At 39.4% G+C, this 25,596-nt stretch overlaps 1 protein-coding gene across 1 annotated transcript in view; it reads right to left on the bottom strand.

The window, feature by feature from the left end:
- Positions 1 to 25,596, bottom strand: part of PPP6C (protein phosphatase 6 catalytic subunit) — a 41,221-nt gene that overhangs the window by 5,316 nt on the left and 10,309 nt on the right. Inside the window, exons 2-4 of the mRNA XM_005893052.2 lie at positions 10,909 to 11,004; positions 1,231 to 1,296; positions 57 to 198 (exon numbers count right to left, since the gene is read on the bottom strand). Of these exons, the coding sequence (XP_005893114.1) occupies positions 57 to 198; positions 1,231 to 1,296; positions 10,909 to 11,004 (304 nt within the window). The remainder of the gene's footprint in view (positions 1 to 56; positions 199 to 1,230; positions 1,297 to 10,908; positions 11,005 to 25,596) is intronic.

Below are 25,596 nucleotides of genomic sequence, written 5' to 3'. Positions count from 1 at the left end.
TTTTTCCCCAAAGAGGAAGGTAAGACAATATTCAGTCAGAGAACAGAAAATCTTACCATAAAATCCATACACCTGTGTTATCTGTCTACTCTCATGATTTCCTCGCAAAAGTGTAATACGATCAGGCCATTTAGCCTTTAGTGCAAGAAGGTAAGTGAAGGTCTCCAAACTATAGTAACCTCGGTCTACAAAATCACCCTGTAAAGTAAAAATTTACAGTTACAAACAATATAATAGCAACAACATTTTTTAAAAATTATACCAAAGTGCACAAACTCAGAGACAGTACAAAATAGCAAAAATGAAGAGTCACACACTGAATTATTTGGAAACTGGGTTTTGACAAAAAATTGAAATGGAAGTACATAAGCTATTCCTACTAAATGTTTGTGCTAGTTTTATGCTACCGGAGGCTTACAGCAACCTGATGTGCAGTTCTCTCAAGGACTGTCCCTATAAAACCACCATTTTTTCAATTCTCTACTACCTACATTAATAAACATTTGTAAAAAAAAAGAAAAGTGTGAATCAAAAAACTTTAAATTTCAAAAATCTTTTTAACTGTATCAAAAGAGCTGTCAATTTGAAAATAGTTCTTTTTTTTTTTAGAGCAAATATCCTAACAGTGTTCTACACTCAGCTTTGTATTTAACAACTGCATATAATGACATACTATCTACACTTCCCATTTATGTTTACTTGGGCCAATATTAGACCATAGGAAACAGCTAAAAGAATAAGAAAGTAACCCAGAAATTTTCAGAAGGAAGGAAATTAACAGGACTCAAAAAAAATTAAACAGTAACATTTTATTCCAAAAAGAAAGCAAGTATCTACGTTAATAGTAAATATGTATATTCTTCAATCCAGATTAATAACAGATGAAAATGAATACTCAAAAAAAATGACAAAATAACAGTAAATTGAAAATTCATGCTTTAAACCTGAGGTTCCAAGCTATTTTTTTTTTGTTTTTGCCTAACCACTACTGAAGGCTACAATCCAGTCCTAACTGCACAGCAGTTTACAAAAATTATTATTCTCAACTAAAGGACACAGCAAAATGTAGCAAAGTATTGAATCACTTTTTCACATATTTAAATAGTGACTGTCACATGGCAATGAAAGTATTATATAATCTACATGTAGTAAGACAGATCTCCATTTAAAATAAGTAGGTGAAAAAATGTAAAATAAAATAAGTAGTTGTTATCACTGGTGTTTACATACCATAAATATGTAGTTTGTGTCAGGAACCTGACCTCCAGTTCTGAATAGTTCACAAAGGTCATAAAACTATAAAAGAAAGGCAATATATGCTGATTACAAATTCCTGTGAAGGAGTAAAATATGAAACTGAGGCCAAACTGTGTAAAGAAGCGGTGAATTAAGACTTCAAATATGTACATTCATAAAAAGAAAGAAAGTGCAAACTAAACTACCAAGCACACAGCTTCCGAGCCTTAAAAAAAATGAAGCTCTCGGTTATCACTAAAGTCATTCCTAGCTCATCAGTGTCATGGCAAACCCCTCAAATTTCTTTCATGCATCTCCCCGTCTACCACTAGAGAATTTGAAATCATGTACCTGTTACCTAACTGTCGAGAAGCTAACCCAATCATCTTATCCCACATTCTGCATCTATTTTAAAGAGACAAACGTTAAGGAAACAAGTGCATAAGAATTTCTTTCAAAGAATGAGTTTACATGACACTTCATCGTGTCCTACAGAGCAGATCAACCTACCTTCTTATACTCTGCTTTCAGAGATGTGTACCCTTAGGCTCTACAGCTGTGGAGAGTCTTCTCAATAATCAGTATATTAAAAAAAAAAAAGTATATTTCATCATACTCTATTTGCCTGAAAATTTAACTGACAAAAATGTGTGCTTGATAACTTCAGTCAACTAGATTATCCTAATCTTATTTTCTAAAGAAAACATCACAGTTTTTCTGAAAAACAACTTTGGATTAAAGGTATTGACTATACCAACTACTATTAATAATTTCCTTCACATCTACTGTTTACATTTGAAAGTAAAATTTACGTAGTAATATTACTTCTCACTTCCCACCTCATATATATGTATACATGTGTATATCACATATGCATAAACAATCACACACAATATAAGCAGTAAAACATAAGTATATATATTTATACACACTTAGTGTATGTATGTGTATATGTAATACACACACACACACGTGTGTGTGTGTGTCTTACTTTGGCCTAGTAATTCCACTTTTGTGACTATATCCTCAAAGGGAAAAAAAAAAAAAAGGTGTGTAACATAAAGAAAATGCATCATAGCACCATTTCTAATAAGAGAAGAAACAACCTTCATGACCAACATAGAGGAATATTAGTAAGACCCAGACCTCACACAGTCATAAATAATGATTATAATGGAAACTATGTAGCAAAGTGCGACAGAACACAAAATTACACCTATAACTATACAATTTTACTCTGTAAAATATTGAGTATGTACACACAAGTCTGAAAGGAAACATTTAAAAGTTTTATAAAATAGCTGCTTTTTTTTATTCAATATAAATTTATTTATTTTAATTGGAGGCTAATTACTTTACCATATTGTATTGGTTTTGCCATACATCAACATGAATCCACCACGGGTATACATGTGTTCCCCATCCTGAACCCCCCTCCTACCTCCCTCCCCACACCATCCCTCTGGGTCATCCCAGTGCACCAGCCCCGAGCATCCTGTATCCTGCATCGAACCTGGACTGGTGATTCATTTTACATATGATATTATACATGTTTCAATGCCATTCTCCCGAATCATCCCACCCTCGCCCTCTCCCACAGAGTCCAAAAGACTGTTTTATACATCTGTGTCTCTTTTGCTGTCTCGCATACAGGGTTATCGTTACCATCTTTCTAAATTCCATATATATGTGTTAGTATACTGTATTGGTGTTTTTCTTTCTGGCTTACTTCACTCTGTATAATAGACTCCAGTTTCATCCACCTCATCAGAACTGATTCAAATGTATTCTTTTTAATGGCTGAGTAATACTCCATTGTGTATATGTACCATAGCTCTCTTATTCATTCGTCTGCTGATGGACATCTAGGTTGCTTCCATGTCCCGGCTATTATAAACAGTGCTGCAATGAACATTGGGGTACACGTGTCTCTTTCCATTCTGGTTTCCTCGGTGTGTATGCCCAGCAGTGGGATTGCTGGGTCATATGGCAGTTCTATTTCCAGTTTTTTAAGGAATCGCCACACTGTTCTCCATAGTGGCTGTACTAGTTTACATTCCCACCAACAGTGTAAGAGGGTTCCCTTTTCTCCACACCAATAGCTGCATCTTTAAAAGTATTGTAGAAGAGTGAGTGTCCTCAGACGTTGTTACTCTGGATGTCTGCAGCAACATGTTCTTGAACAAAAGCTTTGTAAGTTTCCATTTAATTTATATATATTTAATGGATGACCAAAAATTCTGCTTCAGGGACCCATAGTTCCTACTCCACACTTAAAGTGTTTTCCAAAATTCTTTAATATAATAAAGAGTTACTACAGTGAGTCAGAAAGAAATATAAATATTGTATTCTAATGCATATATATGGAATCTAGAAAACTAGTACTGAAGAATTTAAACAGGGCAGCAGTGGAGAAACAGACCTAGAGAACAGATCTGTGGACTTGGGGAGAGGGGGGGTGAGGGGAGGCGAGGGGGGGCAAGGGGAGGATAGGGGGGCGAGGGGAGGAGGGGGGTTGAGGGGAGGCGAGGGAGCAAGGGGAGGGAGGTGAGGGGGGTGAGAGGGGGAGTAAGTGGGGGATGGGTGGGACGAGGGGAGGAGAGGGGGGCAAGGGGAGGAAGGGAGGGCGAGGGGAGGAGAGGGGGGCCGAGGGGAGGCAGCAAGGGGAGGCAGGCGAGGGGAAGAGAGGGGGAGCGAGGAGAGGAGAGGGGGTGGGGGGGGCGAGGGGAGGGAGGCAAGGGGAGATGGATGGAGAGAGTAACGTGGAAACTTACAGTACCCTATGTAAAATAGATACCCATGGGAATTTGCTGTATGGCTAAGAAACTCTAACAAGGGCTCTGTATCAACCTAGAGCGGTGGGATGGGGAGGGAGATGTGGGGGGAGTTCAAAAGGGAGAGGATATATGTATACCTATGGCTGAATCAGGTTGAGGTTTGACAGAAAACAACAAAATTCTGTAAACCAATTATCCTTCAATAAAAAAAATTAAAAATATATATATAATAAAGAGTTACTAAAAACATATGGAGACAAATAACTGTCATACATTACTGGGAGCACATCTCATTATTTCACAAATAATTTCTACCATCTAGTGTATGTTTTTCATATCACACACACTCTATAAGTGTTCTTATTTTAAAACAAAACGAATCCTGAGATGTGGATTTTACCCCATTATTAGAGGCAAGGAAATAGTTGGTCAACTCAGTAGTTTTTAATTTTTTTGGTTTCAGGACCCAAGCATAGCCTTAAAAATTACAGGTCCTCAAAGGCTTTTGTTTTTACACTATATGAATCAGTATTAACCATATTAGAATTTTAAAGTGATCATTTGTTAATGTTTAAACCTCAGATATGCAGATGACACCACCCTTATGGCAGAAAGCGAAGAACTAAAGAGGCTTTTGATGAAAGTGAAAGAGGAGAGTGAAAAAGTTGGCTTAAAACTCAACATTCAGAAAACTAAAATCATAACATCCGGTCCCATCACTTCATGGCAAATAGATGGGGAAACAGTGGAAACAATGGCAGACTTTATTTGTTTGGGGCTCCAAAATCACTGCAGATGGTGACTGCAGCCATGAAATTAAAAGACGCTTACTCCTCGGAAGAAAAGTTATGACCAACCTAGACAGCATATTGAAAAGCAGAGACATTACATTGCCAACAAAGGTCCATCTAGTCAAAAGCTATGGTTTTTCCAGTAGTCATGTATGGATATGAGAGGTGGACTATAAAGAAAGCTGAGCACCGAAGAATTGATGTGATTGAACTGTGGTGTTGGAGAAGACTTCTGAGAGTCCTTTGGACTGCAAGGAGATCCAAGCAGTCCATCCTAAAAGAGATCAGTCCTGAGTGTTCATTGGAAGGACTGATGCTGAAGCTGAAACTCCAATACTTTGGCCATCTGATGCAAAGAGCTGACTCATTTGAAAAGACCCTGATGCTGGGAAAGATTGAAGGCGGGAGGAGAAGGGGATGACAGAGGATGAGATGGTTGGATGGCATCACTGACTCAATGGACATGGGTCTGAGTGAACTCCAGGAGTTGGTGATGGACAGGGAGGCCTGGTGTGCTGTGGTTCATGGGGTCACAAAGAGTCAGACACGACTGAGAGACTGAACTGAACTGAACTGAAATTCATTTTAAAAATCGGGGAGGGATGAATTAGGAGTTTTGGATTAACATATACATACTACTTTAAATAAAATAAACAGTGAGGACCTACTGTATAGCACAGAGAACGCTACTCAATATTCTGTAATAACCTATATGGAAAAAGAATGCATATATGTATATGTATAACTGAATCAATTCGCTGTACATCTGAAACTAACATAACACTGTAAATCAACAATACCCCAAAATAAAAAAATTAAATTAAAAAAAAAATCAGTAACTCACTAAGTAGTAACATACACAAATTTTTAATGAAAAATAAACTGTTTTCCAAAGCAAAACAAAACAAATTTATGAAAAGAATGGCACTGTTTTACATTTTTGCAAATCTCTTTAATGCCTGGCAAAAAAAGACCACAGCTTGGGTTCTCATAGCGTGCCTCTACAGCCAATCTGAATATTCAGTTCTGAATATTCACTGGAAGGACTGATGCTGAAGCTGAAACTCCAATACTTTGGCTACCTGATGCGAAGAACTGACTCATTTGAAAAGACCCTGATGCTGGGAAAAGCTGAAGGCGGGAGGAGAAGGGGACAACAGAGGATGAGATGGTTGGATGGCATCACCAACTCAATGGACATGAGTTTGAGTAAACTCCAGCAGTTGGTGATGGACAAGGAGGCCTGGTGTGCTGCAGTTCATGGGGTTGCAAAGAGTCAGACACGACTGAGCAACTGAACTGAACTGAACAGCCAATCTGTTGGGATATGCTGTTTAAAGTATACAAAGGAAATCCAGCTTCATACAGGTATGTGTTACAAAAGGGAGAAGAATTTTAATAACCTTTAGAGATAATGGTGCATATTTTTCTTACAAATCAAAACTGGACAACTGGTCTCTTCTCAAACTGTGTTAGATAGGCTGGTCTAACATTTTGAGTGAGTAATACACTCTGGTTATTTGGAAAATGAAAAATAGTATTTCCTTATAATCATTAAAAAAAATACTTGTTAATATTATCACTCATCTCATCAGAAAAGTCTTTTAGGTATCAGAAGCTAGGAGCTTCATGGTGGTGAATTCAAATTTTCTAAAATTCCAATTATTTTCTAGAAAACTCAAATTCTGGCATCAGCAACAAATACTATCAATTGTTCCTCTTAAAGTGACTGGCTCACTTCATTCACTTTTGCAAAATAGTTGCCAAATACTCATAATTTGTCATTCATTCTCTCAAGTAAAAATAGCATTCCATTAAAAAGAAAAAAAAAGAGGCTATTTCAGATGGAGATACAAAACTGCAAAAGTAATCTTCTTTTGAGAAAACCATTTTTCTTTGACATGCAGCAGATGTGCTTTATGCATACTTCCTATTTCATCACAGGGGCTGTTCAAAAAATGTATCTACTCAATGGTTAAGAGTTACTGTTAATTAATATTACTAGTTCATCAAGGACATTCTTAAATGATACTGGCACTTTATTTTACTGTAAATGCATGATGCCGGTGAAGAATACAAGGACAACCAGCATAGGCTTGGTGACACTCCCTGGATCAGGGAGGCACCAGCAGTTTTACCCTCAGTTGATTTTGTGCCATCTTACAGATTCTCAAAGGTCCACATAGCTAAAGAACTGAAGAGCTAGCTGAAGTGGATTCTTAAACAGCTATTATGTACCCAGGCAGGACTTAAATCAAGCTCTGTCTGTCACTCAACTCTACAACCTCCTCACTAGATTATTACTGTTTCAATGCTTCCTGGCACTGTACAAATGCCAACACTTTCCATGAGTTTATTTATAGTCATAATCCAATCTTGCAATCCCAGAACTGGCCCAAGGGGAAGACAACTGTACAAGTCCCAAAAGACACATCTTACATTTGACTTTACTCTACAGACATTTAGGAACTTCTCAAGCCCTATGCTTTTGATGAGCAATTGTTTTAAAGGGTCAAGTACAAGAGAAACACTATTCAGTTTGGTGGCAGTCTTAACATGGACTGGGAGTTCCCTGGTGGCCTAGTGGTTAGGATTCTGAGCCTTCACTGATGTGGCCCAGGTTCAAATACCGGTCTGGGAAGTGACAGCAGGTGGGTGAGCAAACTGTGCAGGCAAAAATAATAATAATAGTAACATGGGCTATTGGGCACCTATATGAGTTTCAAATCTCAGCTCTGTCCCTTAGTAGCTATGTGAATTTAGGCTAATTCCTCAATTTTTCAGTCTCAGTCCCTCTCCACAAAATGATCCAATCTCATGGAACCCTTAAAAAAAAAAAACTGACATGGAATTTATGAGAAAGCATAATTTATCTCAAAATTTATTAATCTCAAAACACAAGATAAATGAAAGCAAGAGTTGTACATTTGACTGAAGGATAAGAAAGCCTACTTCAGCGATCAATGCAAAGAAATAGAGGAAAACAACAGAATGGGAAAGACTAGAGATCTCTTCAAGAAAATCAGAGATACCAAAGGAACATTTCATGCAAAGATGGGCTCGATAAAGGACAGAAATAGTATGGACCTAACAGAAACAGAAGATATTAAGAAGAGATGGTAAGAATACACAGAAGAACTGTACAAAAAAGATCTTCACGACCCAGATAATCACAATGGTGTGATCACTGACCTAGAGCCAGACATCCTGGAATGTGAAGTCTAGTGGGCCTTAGAAAGCATCACTATGAACAAAGCTAGTGGAGGTGATGGAATTCCAGCTGAGCTATTCCAAATCCTGAAAGATGATGCTGTGAAAAGTGCTGGACTCAATATGCCAGCAAATTTGGAAAACTCAGCAGTGGCCACAGGACTGGAAAAGGGCAGTTTTCCTTCCAATCCCAAAGAAAGGCAATGCCAAAGAATGCTCAAACTACCGCACAATTGCACTCATCTCACACGCTAGTAAAGTAATGCTCAAAATTCTCCAAGCCAGGCTTCAGCAATACGTGAACCATGAACTTCCAGATGTTCAAGCTGGTTTTAGAAAAGGCAGAGGAACCAGAGATCAAATTGCCAACATCTGCTGGATCATGGAAAAAGCAAGAGAATTCCAGAAAAACATCTATTTCTGCTTTACTGACTATGCCAAAGCCTTTGACTGTGTGGATCACAAGAAACTGTGGGAAATTCTGAAAGAGATGGGAATACCAGACCACCTGACCTGCTTCTTGAGAAATTTGTATGCAGGTCAGGAAGCAACAGTTAGAACTGGACATGGAACAACAGACTGGTTCCAAATAGGAAAAGGAGTACGTCAAGGCTGTATATTGTCACCCTGTTTATTTAACTTATATGCAGAGTACATCATGAGAAACACTGGACTAGAAGAAACACAAGCTGGAATCAAGATTGCCGGGAGAAATATCAATAACCTCAGATATGCAGATGACACCACCCTGCAGAAAGTGAAGAGGAACTAAAAAGCCTCTTGATGAAAGTGAAAGTGGAGAGTGAAAAAGTTGGCTTAAAGCTCAACATTCAGAAAACGAAGATCATGGCATCCAGTCCCATCATTTCATGGGAAATAGATGGGGAAACAGTGGAAACAGTGTCAGACTTTATTTTTCTGGGCTCCCAAATCACTGCAGATGGTGACTGTAGCCATGAAATTAAAAGACGCTTACTCCTTGGAAGGAAAGTTATGACCAACCTAGATAGCATATTCAAAAGCAGAGACATTACTTTGCCAACAAAGGTTCGTCTAGTCAAGGCTAAGGGTTTTCCAGTAGTCATGTATGGATGTGAGAGTTGGACTGTGAAGAAGGCTGAGTACCAAAGAATTGATGCTTTTGAACTGTGGTGTTGGAGAAGACTCTTGAGAGTCCCTTGGACTGCAAGGAGATCCAACCAGTCCATTCTGAAGGAGATCAGCCCTGGGATTTCTTTGGAGGGAATGATGCTGAAGCTGAAACTCCAGTACTTTGGCCACCTCATGCGAAGAGTTGACTCACTGGAAAAGACTCTGATGCTGGGAGGGATTGGGGGCAAGAGGAGAAGGGGACGACAGAGGATAAGATGGCTGGATGGCATCACTGACTCGATGGACGTGAGTCTCAGTGAACTCCGGGAGTTGGTGATGGGACAGGGAGGCCTGGCGTGCTGTGATTCATGGGGTCAAAAAGAGTCAGACAGGACTCAGCGACTGATCTGATCTGATATATATTACAGAAGTGTAAATTTATTAATTTTAGTAGTATGCAGTTTCTCTACCTTCTGGACCTTTGATCCGGATGACTGTAATTCATATACTGAAAAGTCCTTGGGGAACTTTCTGGTGGTCCAGTGGTCAGGACTCTGCACTTTCACTGCTGATTGAATCTGAGGGCAGATTTAATCTCTGGTCTGGAACTAAGATCCCACGACCTACGCAGTGCAGCCAAACACAGGTAACCCCTCAATTTTAATATTATAATCAAAGGAAAACACTGCTTGGTTTATTCCAACTTTTACAAATATGTTAAAGGCACTGCCTATATTAATACCTTTATGTTAGCAAAATAGAAATGTTTATTATACTTTAGCAGACAAGTAACACAGAAATCAAGAAATACGCTCCTAATGGTTTACTTTAGAGAACTAGAATTTTAACAAATCAAATATGACATAATGGGGTTTCTGTTTAGAAGCTGATAACATGCAGGTGTCAGTTACTATAACCTCAAACATTCAGAGAATAGATTGAAAAACCCAACTCAATCACAAATAATCTATACACCTTTCTGCTCCTTTAGGCAGTCATAGTTAAGGTCATGCTGGCATTCATAAATCCAACATTGTTCACAATATATTATTATTATAATTATGTATTATATTATGTCACAATATATTAGCCCCAACTCCACTGCATGCATAAAGCAGGCTATGAGTGTTTTGTTCAGCTTTCATTACCCAGGAAAAAAGAAAAAAAACTCCACAAATACACAGTTTCCTAATCAGGCTAAACACTAACAGTAAGAGTCTAAAAATGAGGTGTACCCCTCTTTTCAATGCTCTGAAACTCTTAAAAACAAAATCCCAGCAGATGAAAAGGTGAGCTGTCTTTCTCATTCCATTCTAGCACAGAACTGCTGTGAAATCATGCACCAATAGTTTTTCTGAACAGTTGTTATTCTCATTCCCACTAAGGAAATGATGAATTTTCAATAAAATATGACATTAAGTGAACAGAATGAATACAACAGCAATGCGTAGAATGAATAGAAAATTAGTGCCCCAAACCAAAGCATCTCCTATCAACCATAATAACAATGAGCAGTCAGTCTGTAGTTATTTTCTATCTCCTCTTGTCCACAGAACAATAATGCTTCACTCAGTTCACTTCCTAAGTGTGATTTCAACAAAGTCCCTGAATAATTTGACTACTGCTTTTATTCAGTTTAACAGTAACCAGGAATCATTAGTGTCACACAGACTGAGGTATCCTAGCCAACCACTAGCTGCTCTTTTTTTTGTTGTTTTTTAATATTTTACAGCACAAGTGGAAACACACGTGGACTATGGACAGACGGTACAAAAGCTAAAACTCTGCTCATGAAATTTTACCTGTCCATGTATGTCTCCACACACTGTTACTGGTGTTGATACTGGCTGGACATTTGACTCTTCCAACAGGAGGTCACAAACGTAGTCACATAGCCGCTGTAAGAAGAGAAAATAAAATGCAACCTTTTATTAGAACATTAAAGCTGAAGACCAAGTGCAAAAAAGACAAGAACTAACACATGTAATAACTCAACATTCAAAAAACTTAAGATCATGGCATCTGGTCCATCACTTCATGGCAAATAGATGGGGAAACAATGGAGACAGTGAGAGACTTTATTTTCTTGGGCTCCAAAATCACTGCAGATGGTGACTGCAGCCATGAAAGTAAAAGATGCTCGCACCTTGGAAGAAAAGCTATGACAACCCTGACAGTGTATTAAAAAGCAGAGACATTACTCTGCTGACAAAGGTCCGTATAGTCAAAGCTATGGTTTTTCCAGTAGTCATATATGGATGTGAGAATTGGATCATAAAGAAAGGTGAGCAGCAAAGAACTGATGCTTTTGAACTGTTGTGCTGAACAAGACTCTTGGGAGTCCCTTGGACTGCAAGGAGATCAAACCAGTCAATCCTAAAGGAAATCAATCCTGAATATTCATTGGAGAGACTGACGCTGAAGCTGAAGCTCCAACACTTTGGCTACCTGATATAAAGGGCCGACTTCTTAGAAAAGTCCTTGATGCTGAGAAAGATTGAAGGCAGGAGAAGGGGATGACAGAGGACGAGATGGTTGGATGGCATGACCGACTCAATGGACATGAGTTTGAGCAAGTTCCAGGAGATAGTGAAGAACAGGGAAGCCTGGTGTACTGTAGTCTATGGGATCGCAAAGAATCAGACACAACTGAGCAACTGAACAAAATACATGTATTGTTTCACAGAAAAGGAAACCACTCTATGATGACTCTGGGATTTGATCTGTCGGCTTTCACCTTCCTCTCACAATGCCTATTCCAAAATGCAAACTCCCTGGATACACAGGTTCAGTTCAGTTCAGTTTAACTGCTCAGCTACACAAGTAGCTAAAAGACAGACAGCTTTGCAAGGAACTGTCAGCTGATGTTTTTCACACACACACACAAACACAAGTAAAAGTCAATCATTTTAAAAGGAAAAGGTCTTTATCTGCTAGTTTTTTAAGTAAATTACAAACCATGCATGTAGCAAATATGATCCAGCAATTGCACTCTTGGCAATGAAAATTTATGATCACATAAAAACCTGTACACAGAAGTCCACAGAAGCTTAATTCATGACAGCCAAAAACCGGAAATAAATCAGATGTCCTTCCACAATGACTAGTTAAGTTACAGTACATTCACACAATGGAATACTATTCAGAAATAGAAGCAAACAAACTATTGACACATGACAATCTGGATAAATTTCAAGGGAATTATGCTCAGTGGGGGGGGCGGGGGGGACCCTACCCCACAATGTTACATACTGTATGACTCCATTTATGTAACATTCTTGAAATTAAAAAATTTACAGAAATGGAGACCAAATTGGTTGACTGCCAAGGGTCTAGGAGTTAGGAGCAACAGGAGGGAAGTGGGTACAGTTATAAGAAGGACAACACGTGGATTCCTTGGGGTGACGCAACTGTCTTAAAGGTAGTATTGGATATGAGACTATAGATATAGTAAGACTGCAAAGAACACAATTAAGTACAAGTAAAACTGGAGAATGATGAACAAGATCGTGGGGTCTATCAATGTCAATATCATGTCAATATCTTGGTTGTGATATCTGTTCTACAAGATGTTACTACCAGGGACAACTGGATAAAGGGAGACTTCCTGGTGGTCCAAGGGCTGGGACTCCGCACTCCCAACGCATGGTGCAGGTGCCCGGGTTCGATCACTGGCGGGGGACTGGATCCCACATGCTGCAACTAAGAGTTCACACGCCACAACTGAAAACCACACAGCCAAATATATAAATAAACTTAAAAAATAACTGGAAAAAGGGTACATGGGATCTTTTGGTATTATATTATTAAATGCATATAAATCTACGATTATTTCAAAATAAAAAGGTTAACTAAAATTAATTATAAAATATAAATCTGAAATTGAAGAGTCACTCTACCTTTCAAAAAGAGCTCTAAATGTCTGCATTTTAAAAATATTTGTCCTCTGAAAGCACTCAAACCAAAAGATTTCACAGAAGGAAAACAATTCTAACAATAGTTCTCTGGAGAAGGAGGGGTACAGTCTGCTGTGTGAAGAGAACTGGAGGGGGAACCTCCTTCCATCTAAGACCAGTTAATACTAGTCAGACGCTGTATAAATTAAAATCTCATAAAATTAGATTTTAATAAGGGAAGCCAAGAAAGGACAAATTAAACTACACAAACATAATGAAATGATTTTAAACATGAATTATGGAATCTAAATGCTATGACTTACTTAAATATAGCAGAGGTACACTTTAACAGTTATAGCCACAATACTTTATACACAGGTAAGCACCAGAAAGCAGCCACAATGGGAGGAAGGAGGAGTAAGAAGAGAGGCCCCCCAAAAGAAAATGAGGGGAAACCAAGCTGTTTAGAAATGTTCAAAATAAAAACAGTCATTTTTATTCCGAGGATAAATTCTGACCTTCAAATAGCACCTCAAAGGAAAGATCTTCCTTTTGGCCTGGAGTCCTTCTGGCCCTGGAGTAGCGAGCTCTTTCTTGTGCTGAATTTCCTACAAACCTCAAAGGCTTCAATAAACAGTCCTTAGTCTTGACATATAATCCATTCATTATTCATACCAGGAAAAGATACGGATGAAAAGTCCTTCAGTTCTATTTTCCATTTGTTTAAAAAAAAACAAACTCAGCTTTTTCCTCCCCATGTAGGGAGAATTTCAGTTCTTCCCTACTGTGTCAATCTGTCTAAGTCTCCTTTCCTGGTTACACGGAACACTCATATTTCTGACACTTCTGGTCACCAAATGTATGGAGGTTTTTTCCTCCCTACAATATGCAATTCTCTGTAACATCAGCTGGGTATCCTACAATTTAACTCAACTCTGACACTATTTATTAGAGATAGTGTCAGATCTCACAGGTTAAGAGTTCAGTTCCACAAGACTGCCCTTCTCAACTCCCCAACAAACATACACACACACTTCAGACACCAGTTGTAAGCCCAGGTTATATCACCTGCACTTTTAACCAACCAGCTATATATCAGAGGTTCCAAAGACCTCCTCCGTGAGTTTGAATTTTTGCTAGGGCAGCTCACAGAATTCAGGGAAGCACTTGCATTTATCAGCTTATTAAAGGATGTGATAAAAGGATACAAATGAACATCTAGATGGAAGAATGTGTAGGGCAAGGTATAGGGAAGAGATGGAAACAACTGATCTTTCACTGTCACCACAGCTCTGCCTTTACTACAGCTCTGCCTTTACTAGAATGTCATGTCGTTGGAATCATACCTATGTTGCCTTTTCAGGTTGGCATCTTGCACAAAGTAATATACAATTAAGCTTCCATCCTGTCTTTTCATGGCTTGATCATTTCTTCTTAGCGCTGAATAACATTCCACTGTCTCAATGTACCAGTGTATCCATTCATCTACTGAATGATACCTTGGTTGCTATCAAATTTGGGCAATTATGAATAATGCTGCCATAAACATCTGTGTATAGGTTTTGTGGTGGACATGTTTTCGATCCATTTGGATAAACATCAAGGAGCATGACTGATACAATATATGTAAGGGTGTTTAGCCTGGTAAAGTAAAAGTAAAAGTCGCTCAGTTGTGTCCAACTCTTTGTGACCTCATGGACTTTTCCATGGAATTCTCCAGGCCAGAATACTGGAGTGGGTAGCCTTTCCCTTCTCCAGGGGATCTTCCCAACCCAGGAATCAAACCCAGGTCTCCCACATTGCAGGCGGATTCTTTCCCAGCTAAGCCACAAGGGAAGCCCAAGAATACAGGAGTGGGTAGCCTATCCCTTCTCCAGCAGATCTTCCCAACCCAGGAATTGAACAGGGGTCTCCTGCATTGCAGGCAGATTCTTTACCAGCTGAGCTTTCAGCTATCAGTGAAGCCCAAGTGACAAAAGATCTTCCAAAGTGGCTCCTCGAGTCTGCATCCCCATCAACAACCAGTGAGCTTCTGCTTCTGCCGGTGTGTCAGTGTCACAGGTGTGTCGGAGTATGACCCTGTTATTTTAATTTACATTTCCCTAATGACATATGATATTGAGCTATTGAGCACCTTTTCATATGCTTATCTGTTTTTCTTTGGTGAGGTACCTGTTCAGGTCTTTGGCCCATCTTTAATAAGGTTTCATAGGGTTGTTTGTTTTTGTTCTGTTGAATTTATCAGATACGTCTTTCACAAATATATTCTCCCAGTTCGTAGCTCACGTTCTCATTCTCTTGACAGTGTCTTTTGCAAACCAAAGTTTTGATTTTAGAAAGCCCAGAGCTTCTCAATTATGTTTCCATAAGTAGATTGTTTTGATTTGTTTGGGTTTGGTTTGAGTGATGAGGAACTAGGAATTTGAGGGGTCTTTTTAACAACTTCATTGAGATATAAATCACATATCATAAAATTTGCCCCTTTACTGTGTAAAATTCAATGGTTTTTAGCATATTCGCTGTTAAGCAACCATCATCATAATCAATTTTAGAATATTTTGATCACCCCAAAAAGATCACTAATGTACTCAACAGCATGGATCTCTCAATTCCCATAACCTCGTCTGCTGTGTCTACAGATCTGTTAATTCTGGACATCTGGAAACGGGGCCTTTTGTGACTGGCTTCTTTCACTTAATGTATGTTTTTAAAGTTCAGCCACATTGTAACACGCATTATTTCTTTGTTCTTTTTTATAGCTGAATAATATTCCATTGTATATGTTTATCACATTTTGCTTATCTATCCATCAGTTGCTGGACATGTGGGTTGTTGCCACTATTTGGCTATAAGAACTTGATTTTGACACAGTAAGTCTGTGATGCCTATCAGATCTCAAGGTACTTAAGACATGCTTTAAACAGCTAATCAAATGAGTCCTGTTTTCAAGGAAAAGTATCCAAACTAGAGAGACCCATCTGGAGACTGTGAGAAAATATCCAGTTCAAGTCATGAGACTAGAAGAGACAACTAAAGTGGCTGCTTATAAACAGAGAAAAGGTAAGTTCAAACAAACATGAGTCCTAATACCTCCCATAGAAGTTAGCGGGGGGAAGGGGGAACCAGCAGAAAAGACTGCTTGATGAGGTACAAAGGAAACCATGTGAGTGTGGTATTACGGAAGTCCTGTGAGGAAAACATTTCAAAAGCGGAGTGATCAACTATGTTCAGCACTGATGGAAGGTCAAATTTTGAAGAAACAGAGTAGGGCCAAGAGGGAAAACTCCTTTATTCCTAAATCAACAAGTACCAATCGGAGAATATCATACACAAGTAATACCATGGCATAGTTCAGAGGTTAAGGGCACACACTATTTTTACTACTTATTACTTAGCTTACTGTCTGTTACTTAGCTGTATAACCCTGCTAATTTACTTGATCTCTCTGTACCTCAGTTTCCTTGTCCACAAAACAGAAATACCAACCGGGGGATATTCTAAGGATTAATGCCAGTGCATGCAAAAAACGCTATGGAGCTTTACATACACAGAGTCATATACAAAATCTACTACATAAAAGCATACACTGAATTATAAAGTATGAGTTAGAAGAATATATATCAAACCCGAAATAGCAGCTGCTAGAGATGTCAAACAAAAGGAATTCCACCTTCCTCTTTATTTATTTCACTTTTTTAAAAAGCCTGAAAGGGACTTTCCTGGTGGTCCACTGGCTAAGACTCCACGCTCCGAATGTGGTGGGCCCACGTCTGATCCCTGCTGCAACTAGGAGTCTGATGCTGCAACTGAAGAAGACCCAGCGTGCTGCAACTAAGGCCTGGCACAGCTAAATAAATCAAATAAATATTTTTTTTTAAGGATAAAAAAATTTAAAAAGCGTGAAAAAAATTTATTCTCGGTGGAAGGAAACAGGTATATTGTAGGTTATCCTTCATATTTTCCTGTGGATACTGCATTTCTTTTGCAAAAAACTTAATGTTATTTTGAAACTAGAAAACAGCCTTGGAGTATTACTCAGCCATTAAAAAGAATACATTTGAATCAGTTCTAATGAGGTGGATGAAACCGGAGTCTATTATACAGAGTGACGTAAGCCAGAAAGAAAAACACCAATACAGTATACTAACACGTATATATGGAATTTAGAAAGATGGTAACAATAACCCTGTATACGAGACAGCAAAAGAGACACTGATGTATAGAACAGTCTTTTGGACTCTGTGGGAGAGGGAGAGGGTGGGATGATTTGGGAGAATGGTATTGAAATATGTATAATATCATATATGAAATGAGTCGCCAGTCCAGGTTCGATGCACAATACTGGATGCTTGGGGCTGGTGCACTAGGACGACCCAGAGGGAGGGTAAAGAGGGGGAGGTGGGAGGGGGGTTCAGGATGGGGAACACATGTATACCTGTGGCGGATTCATTTCGATATATGGCAAAACCAATACAATATTGTAAAGTTAAAAAATAAAATTAAAAAAAAAAAAGAAAAGAAAAGAGCCTTAATTGAAAAAATGTAGAATAACACATATGCTACCTCCTTTGTTAAAGCAAAATATATATAGTATACACACACATAAATACACACGCTTGCTTATATTTACTTGTCATGCCTAAACTGTTGTTTCTGGAAGGATCCATAAGAATCCTTATACTGGCTATCCAATATGAGGAAGGAACTGGGTGACTGGGTGGTAGGAGGCAAGAATGGGAGGAAGATGTAACTTTTATATAGTCTTTTACACTGTTTAAGTTTGGAACCATATCAATGTATTATCTATACAAAAAAAATTGTTAAAAATGTTACCAGGAAGAACAATATTTTCAACAGAGGGTGCTAAGACAACTGGATTTCCACAAAAGAACGAAGCTGGACCCCTACCTCACATCATATACAAAAATTAACTCAAAATGGATCAATGACGTAAATATAAATGCTAAGAACTATTAAACTCTTAGAAAAAAACATAGGGATAAATCTTCATGATCCTGGATTTAAGCATGAGCAATAAAAGAAAAAATAAAACTTCATCAAAATAAAAAAATTGTGTGCATCAAAGGACATTATCAACAAAGTTAAAAGATAACCTGTAGAATGGGAGAAAATATTTGGAAATCATTTATCTGATAGGAGTTTAATACCCAGAATATATAAAGAACTCCTACAATTCAACAACAAAAAGACAAACTAACTTAAAAAATACGAGGTGACTTCCCTGGTGGTCCAGTGGAAGACTGTGCTCCCAATGCAAGGGGCCCAGGTTCCGCCCCTGGTCAGGGAAGCAGATAGCACATGCCACATCTAAAGATCCAGCACGCTGCAGTGAAGGTCAAAGACCTTGTGTGCCACAACTAAGACCCGGGGCAGCCAGGCAAATAAATAAATAAATTTTTCAAATGGCCAAAGGACTTGGATACATTTCCAAAGAAGAAATACAAATGGCCAACAGCCACATGGATGTTCAATATCACTAGTCATAAGGAAAATAAATATAAATCAAAACCAAAATGGGGGGATTTCCCTGGTGGTCCAGTAGCTAAGACTCCGCACTCCCAACGCAGGGGGCCTGGGTTCAATTCCTGGTCAAGGAACTAGATCCCACATGCTGCAACTAAGACCCAATGCAGTCAAATAAACAAAAGTAAATAAAACTTTAAAAAAAAACGGGATACCACTTTACACATACCAGGATGGCTATAATTTTTTAAAGACAAAAGATAACAAGTGTTGGCAAAGATGTGAAGAAACTGGAACCCTTACACATTGCTGGTAGGAATATAAAATGGTGCAACCACTTTGGAAAAGAGTTTGGCAGTTCCTCAAACACTAAACACAGAATTACCACGTGACCCAGCAAGTCCACTTCTGGGTACACACCCAAAGAACTGAAAGCAGGAACTTGAACAGACACTTGTACACCCATGTTCACTGCAGCATTATTCACCGTAGTCAAAAGGGGGAAACAACTCATGTCTATCAACAGATGAATGGATTAAGAAAATGTGGTATATCCATACAATGAAATATCATTCAGCCACAGAAAGAAATAAAGTTCAGATACATGTTACAACATAGATGAATCTTGAAAATATGCTAAATAAGCTAGTCGCAAAAGGCCACATAATATATGATTCAATTTACCTGAAATGTCTAGAAAAGGCAAATTCATAAGAGGGGAGGGAAACAGGAGAGAGGGAGGGAAGGAACGTGGGTGTACCTATGGCGGATTCTTGTTGATGTATGACAGAAAACCACAAAATTCTGTAAAGCAATTATTTGATTAAAAAAATAAATAAAAGTGGTAAAAATATATACATATAAACTTTAAAAACAAACAAAAAAGATATAGAATAGATTAGTGGTTGCTTAGGGCTGAGGTTTGAGGTAAGGGGAAATGGGGAATTTCTATTAATGGGTATAGTTTCTCTGTGGGGTGATAAAAACGTTCTAACATTGATTATGGCAATGGTTGCACAACTCTGTAAATATACTAAAACCCAGTAGAGAAAAAAAACCCACTGAATTATATACTTTAAAATTTTATTTTATGTGAATTATGTCTCATAAAGCTATTACTTTTTAATTAGTAATATATACTACCTATTTAAAAATAATAATTACACCTTGATCTTAACCACTCAATCTACTTCTTGTGGATTGAGGTAGCTGTCCTTCCATTCTCAAAAGATCAATGTTGTACAGCAACCTATTTCTATTTTAATCCAGTAGACTTGTGATATATAATTTCTTATTATTTGTAATTAGCTCCCAAAGTTTACATTTTGCATTTTTTTAAACCCTAACTCACTTACGTCTAGCTTAAGGATGGTTCCAAAGAACAAATATGCCATGATTGGCCTATACTTTTTTTATAGCATTCCATCACAACCTCCCTTCTCAATCAGTCAGAATACAGAGCACTACTCTTTCTAAGTTAGCCTAGTAGAGAAGCAACTTATACTTTTAAATATAGTTTCTGACCATGCAATTTTTTAAAATTTATTCATTTTTTAATTGAAGGATAACTGCTTTACAGAATTTTGTTTTCTGTCAAACCTCAACATGAATCAGAGGGGATATCAGTATACATATATCCCTTCCCTTTTGAACTTCCCTCCTATCTCCCACCCCATCCCACCCCTCTAGGTGCCTACAGAACCCCTGTTTGAGCTTCCTGAGCCATACAGCAAATTCCCCTTGGCTATCTATTTTACATATGGTAAGTTTCCCTGTTACTCTCTCCATACATCTCACCCTCTCCTCCCGTCTCCCCATGTCCATAAGTCTATTTTCTATGTCTGTTTCTCCACTGCTGCCATTTTTCTAGATTCCGTATATATGCATGCTGCTGCTGCTAAGTCGCTTCAGTCGTGTCCGACTCTGTGCAACCCCATAGACGGCAGCCCACCAGGCTCCCCCGTCCCTGGGATTCTCCAGGCAAGAACACTGGAGTGGGTTGCCATTTCCTTCTCCAATGCATGAAAGCGAAAAGTCAAAGTGAAGTCGCTCAGTCGTGCCCAACTCTTAGTGACCCCATGGACTGCAGCCCACCAGGCTCCTCCATCCATGCGATTTTCCAGGCAAGAGTACTGGAGTGGGCTGCCATTGCCTGAGTATACAATATTTATCTTTCTCTTTCTGGCTTACTTCACTCTGTATAACAGGCTCTAGGTTTATCTACCTCATTAGAACTGACTCAAATGTGTTCCTTTTTATGGTTGAGTAATATTCCATTGTGTATTGCGTTGTGTATATGTACCACAACTTCCTTATCCATTCATCTGTTGATGGACATCCAGGTTGCTTCCATGGTCTAGCTATTGTAAATAGTGCTGCAATGAACAATGGGATACATGTGTCTTTTTCAATTTTGGTTTCCTCAGGGAGAAGGAAATGGCACCCCACTCCAGTGTTCTTGCCTGGAAAATTCCATGGATTGAGGAGCCTGGTAGGCCTGCACTCCATGGGGTCGCCAAGAGTCAGACACGATTGAGCGACTTCACTGTCACTTTTCACTTTCACGCACTGGAAAAGGAAATGGCAACCCACTCCAGTGTTCTTGCCTGGAGAATCCCAGGGACAGGGGAGCCTGGTGGGCTGCTGTCTATGGAGTCGCATAGAGTCAGACACGACTGAAGCGACTTAGCAGCAGCAGCAGCAGGGTATATGCCTAGGAGTGGGATTGCTGGGTCATATGGTGGTTTTATTCCTTGTTTTTTAAGAAATCTCCATATCGTCTTCCACGGTGGCTGTATCAATTAACATTCCCACCAACAGTGCAAGAGCGTTCCCTTTTCTCCACATCCTCTCCAGCAGTTATTGTTGGTAGACTTTTTGATGACGGCCATTCTGACCGGTGTGAGGTGATATCTCATTGCAGTTTTGATTTGCATTTCTCTAATAACGACCTAGAGCCAGACATCCTGGAATGCGAAGTCAAGTGGGCCTTAGAAAGCATCGCTAAGAACAAAGGTAGTGGAGGTGATGGAATTCCAGTTGAGCTATTTCAAATCCTGAAAGATGATGCTGTGAAAGTGCTGCACTCAATATGCCAGCAAATTTGGAAAACTCAGCAGTGGCCACAGGACTGGAAAAGGTCAGTTTTCATTCCAGTCCCAAAGAAAGGCAATGCCAAAGAATGCTCAAACTACCACACAACTGCACTCATCTCACACACTAGTAAAGTAATGCTCAAGCCAGGCTTCAGCAATATGTGAACCATGAACTTCCTGATGTTCAAGCTGGTTTTAGAAAAGGCAGAGGAACCAGAGACCAAATTGCCAACATCTGCTGGGTCATGGAAAAAGCAAGAGAGTTCCAGAAAAACATCTATTTCTGCTTTATTGACTATGCCAAAGCCTTTGACTGTGTGGATCACAATAAACTGTAGGAAATTCTGAAAGAGATGGGAATACCAGACCATCTGACCTGCCTCTTGAGAAATCTGTATACAGGTCAGGAAGCAACAGTTCGAACTGGACATGGAACAACAGACTGGTTCCAAATAGGAAAAGAAGTACGTCAAGGCTGTATATTGTCACCCTGCTTATTTAACTTATATGCAGAATACATCATGAGAAATGCCGGGCTGGAAGTAGCACAAGCTGGAATCAAGATTGCCGGGAGAAATATCAATAACCTCAGATATGCAGATGACACCACCCTTATGGCAGAAAGTGAAGAGGAACTAAAAAGCTTCTTGATGAAAGTGAAAGTGGAGAGTGAAAAACGTGGCTTAAAGCTCAACATTCAGAAAACGAAGATCATGGCATCTAGTCCCATCACTTCATGGGAAATAGATGGGGAAACAGTGGAAATAGTGTCAGACTTTATTTTTCTGGGCTCCAAAACCACTGCAGATGGTGACTGCAGCCATGAAATTAAAAGATCCTTACTTCTTGGAAGAAAAGTTATGACCAACCTAGATAGCATATTCAAAAGCAGAGACATTACTTTGCCAACAAAGGTCCGTCTAGTCAAGGCTATGGTTTTTCCTGTGGTCATGTATGGATGTGAGAGTTGGACTGTGAAGAAGGCTGAGTGCCGAAGAATTGATGCTTTTGAACTGTGGTGTTGGAGAAGACTCTTCAGAGTCCCTTGGACTGCAAGGAGATCCAGCCAGTCCATTCTGAAGGAGATCAGCCCTGGGATTTCTTTGGAAGGAATGATGCTGAAGCTGAAACTCCAGTACTTTGGCCACCTCATGCGAAGAGTTGACTCATTGGAAAAGACTCTGATGCTGGAAGGGACTGGGGGCAGGAGGAGAAGGGGACGACAGAGGATGAGATGGCTGGATGGCATCACTGACTCGATGGACCTGAGTCTCAGTGAACTCCGGGAGTTGGTGATGGACAGGGAGGCCTGGCGTACTGCGATTCATGGGGTTGCAAAGAGTCGGACATGACTGAGCAACTGATTTGATGTGATCTGATCTGAATAATGAACGATGTTGAACATCTTTTTATGTGTTTGTTAATCATCTGTATGTCTTCTTTGGAGAAATGTCTGTTTAGGTCTTTTTTGACTTTTTGACTGGGTTGTTTGTTTTTCTGGTATTGAGTTGTATGAGCTGCTTGTATATTTTAGAAATTAATCCTTTGTCAGTTGTTTCACTTGCTGTTAGTTTCTCCCATTCTAAGGGTTGTCTTTTCACTTTGCTTATAGTTTCCTTTGCTACGCAAAAGCTTTTAAGTTTAATCAGGTCGCACTTGTTTACTTTTGTTTTTATTTTCATTACTCTAGGAGGTGGGTCATAGAGGGTCTTTGATTTAGGTCACTGAGTGTTCTGCCTATGTTTTCCTCTAAGAGTTTTATACTGAAACTATACAATTTTTAAAAGAAAACATCTCAGGAACTCACCCACCTTTCTTAGATCTAATGCCTTACTCAGTATTTGCGATTTTTTTCAGGTACACTCACCAAGCCTCCTCAAAGGGAATTCCACCAAGGTACCTGCAGAACTGTTTTGCTGTAATTTGTACAAGAGTGGGCAGAGTTTTCTGTTTGTTGCCAGGACGTTCTCAGGCACTTGTCCCACTGAGTCTCTCTTTCAGGTTTCACATCTTTTAAGAACAGGCCTAACTTTCAACAGTGAAGGTCAAAGCCCACACGTAATACAGCATTTGTTGTTGTTGTCCCACTCTTCACAACCCCATGGACTGTAGCCTGCCAGGTTCCTCTGTCCATGGGATTCCCCAGAAAAGAATACTGGAGCAACTTGCCATTTCCTTCTCCAAGGGATCTTCCTGACTCAGGGATCGAACCCATGTCTCCTGCCTTGGCAGGCAGGTTCTACACCACTAAGCCACCTGGGAACCCATACATCCCTTTAAGGGCAGATATTAAGATGTTACCCAAACAAACCAGCCTACTTATCAACTTGGTGAATTAAGCCAGACTGTCCTCTAGAGAGGCCTGTCCTCACCCTGCCTTACACTGCTTCCTTCCTCAATTGCTTTTTCCCAAATTGTACTTTAATGTCATGCCATCAGCCTGTATGCAGTAAAGGACTAGGAAACAGTCCCCTACTGAGGTTGTCATTGTGGGGACTATAAACAAGGTGCATAGGATGTTGTGATTAAACAGCTGCCTTCAAGGAGGACTGGCAGAGGAATGTCCCTGTGCTTCTTCTATCAGGAATAGACGTGATTTCCCTGAGATGATTTTTTATCATCTTACAGACTCTGTAAATTTTTTTAATTGATCAGTTTCCATCTTTCTGAATCTCAAAGAAGTAACTTGATCATCACAGCTTTTATTTTACCCGTACTTTTCTTACTTTTACAACTGGCCCCTAGTTCCTATCTTTATTTTCTCTGTCTCATTTTTCTTACTTATTCTAAAAATAACTTCTCTTGCTATATTGAATGCTTCTTTGTAAAGCACTCTGTATCTTTTTTAGAACAAAGTGAGTTCTCATTTAACATTCTGAAACTAATCACAGCACAGATTCATGAGGGACTCCACAGCTCCCATTATGAATGTGCCAGAATCTGCACCCAAATATGACGGGTCTCCTGACCCATAGTGGCTCCTGAACTGCAAGTCACCCCTGGTGACCGGCCCATACCTCCCAGCGCTGATCTGAGAATAACAGCAGACCATAAGCTAAAGAGCATCACTGTGAAACCCTGCCAATCTCAAAAGTCGTGAGTGTCCAGGGAACCATGTGAACCACTTAGGCAGCATCTCCAACCCGGGGCCAGGCACACGAACTTGAGTACAGGAACAGCTGTCTCCTGTAACTGCCACTTCTGCAGTCCCAACCGAGGATTTAGAGTACTAAGCCTCTAAGCCAAAGCCATGCCTCTCATCTCTCCAGTTCAGCAGCAGCTTATAAATTCATGTCAAGCACACATAAAAATAAGTAGTCTGTGAAATCTCAGTACAAGTTTTACGTATGTCAGTAAACGACGCACACAGTGGCCTCACAGAGCCCAGCCCTGCCACGGGAGAAGCTCCTCCACAGTCCCTCACAGATTTGTTTTGCTGCCTGGTTTGTAGGAAGCCTGGTTTCTCTTTTACTGCCCCAAACAGTCACTGAGGCAAGATTCTTAATCTTATCCCAAATTTAGGGCAAACTATCCATTTCTCCCCACAGTGACTAATTAATCCCTAATCCCTGAAAAAGCAGAGGTTGGGACTTCCCTGAAGTCCAGTGGTTGGGATTCTGCACTTCCACTGCAGGGGGCACACGTTCCATCCCTGCTCAGCAAAGTTTCCTATAATGTGAGGTATGGCCCAAAATTAATAATAGTAGTAAGTACAGGTTCATGGGCCCATTCTTAGCAGAGCTTTTCTCCCTCCTTTACCTTTTCCTCCAGATACCTGTTTACAGATCCATTCCATCCTCTGCTTGTCCCCCTGTTCCCTCAAATACCGTAGGTTTTAAATTTTTGTAATTCTTTGTTTAGCTGATCTTGTTATATAAAACATACTATTTCCTTTATTTACTTTCACATACTGGGATTTATAAAATTTCTTAAGAAACAAAAATCTAAGATTATATTTTATACAGCCTTTGAATAGAGTCTCTACTAGAATACAAATCACTGGGAATGAAGAGTG

The sequence above is a fragment of the Bos mutus genome, chromosome 11 (assembly GCF_027580195.1).
Source record: "Bos mutus isolate GX-2022 chromosome 11, NWIPB_WYAK_1.1, whole genome shotgun sequence".
In the NCBI taxonomy this organism is placed as follows: Eukaryota; Metazoa; Chordata; class Mammalia; order Artiodactyla; family Bovidae; genus Bos; species Bos mutus.
The sequence above is the reverse complement of the archived record's forward strand: the minus strand, read 5'-3'. Positions and strand labels throughout refer to the sequence as shown.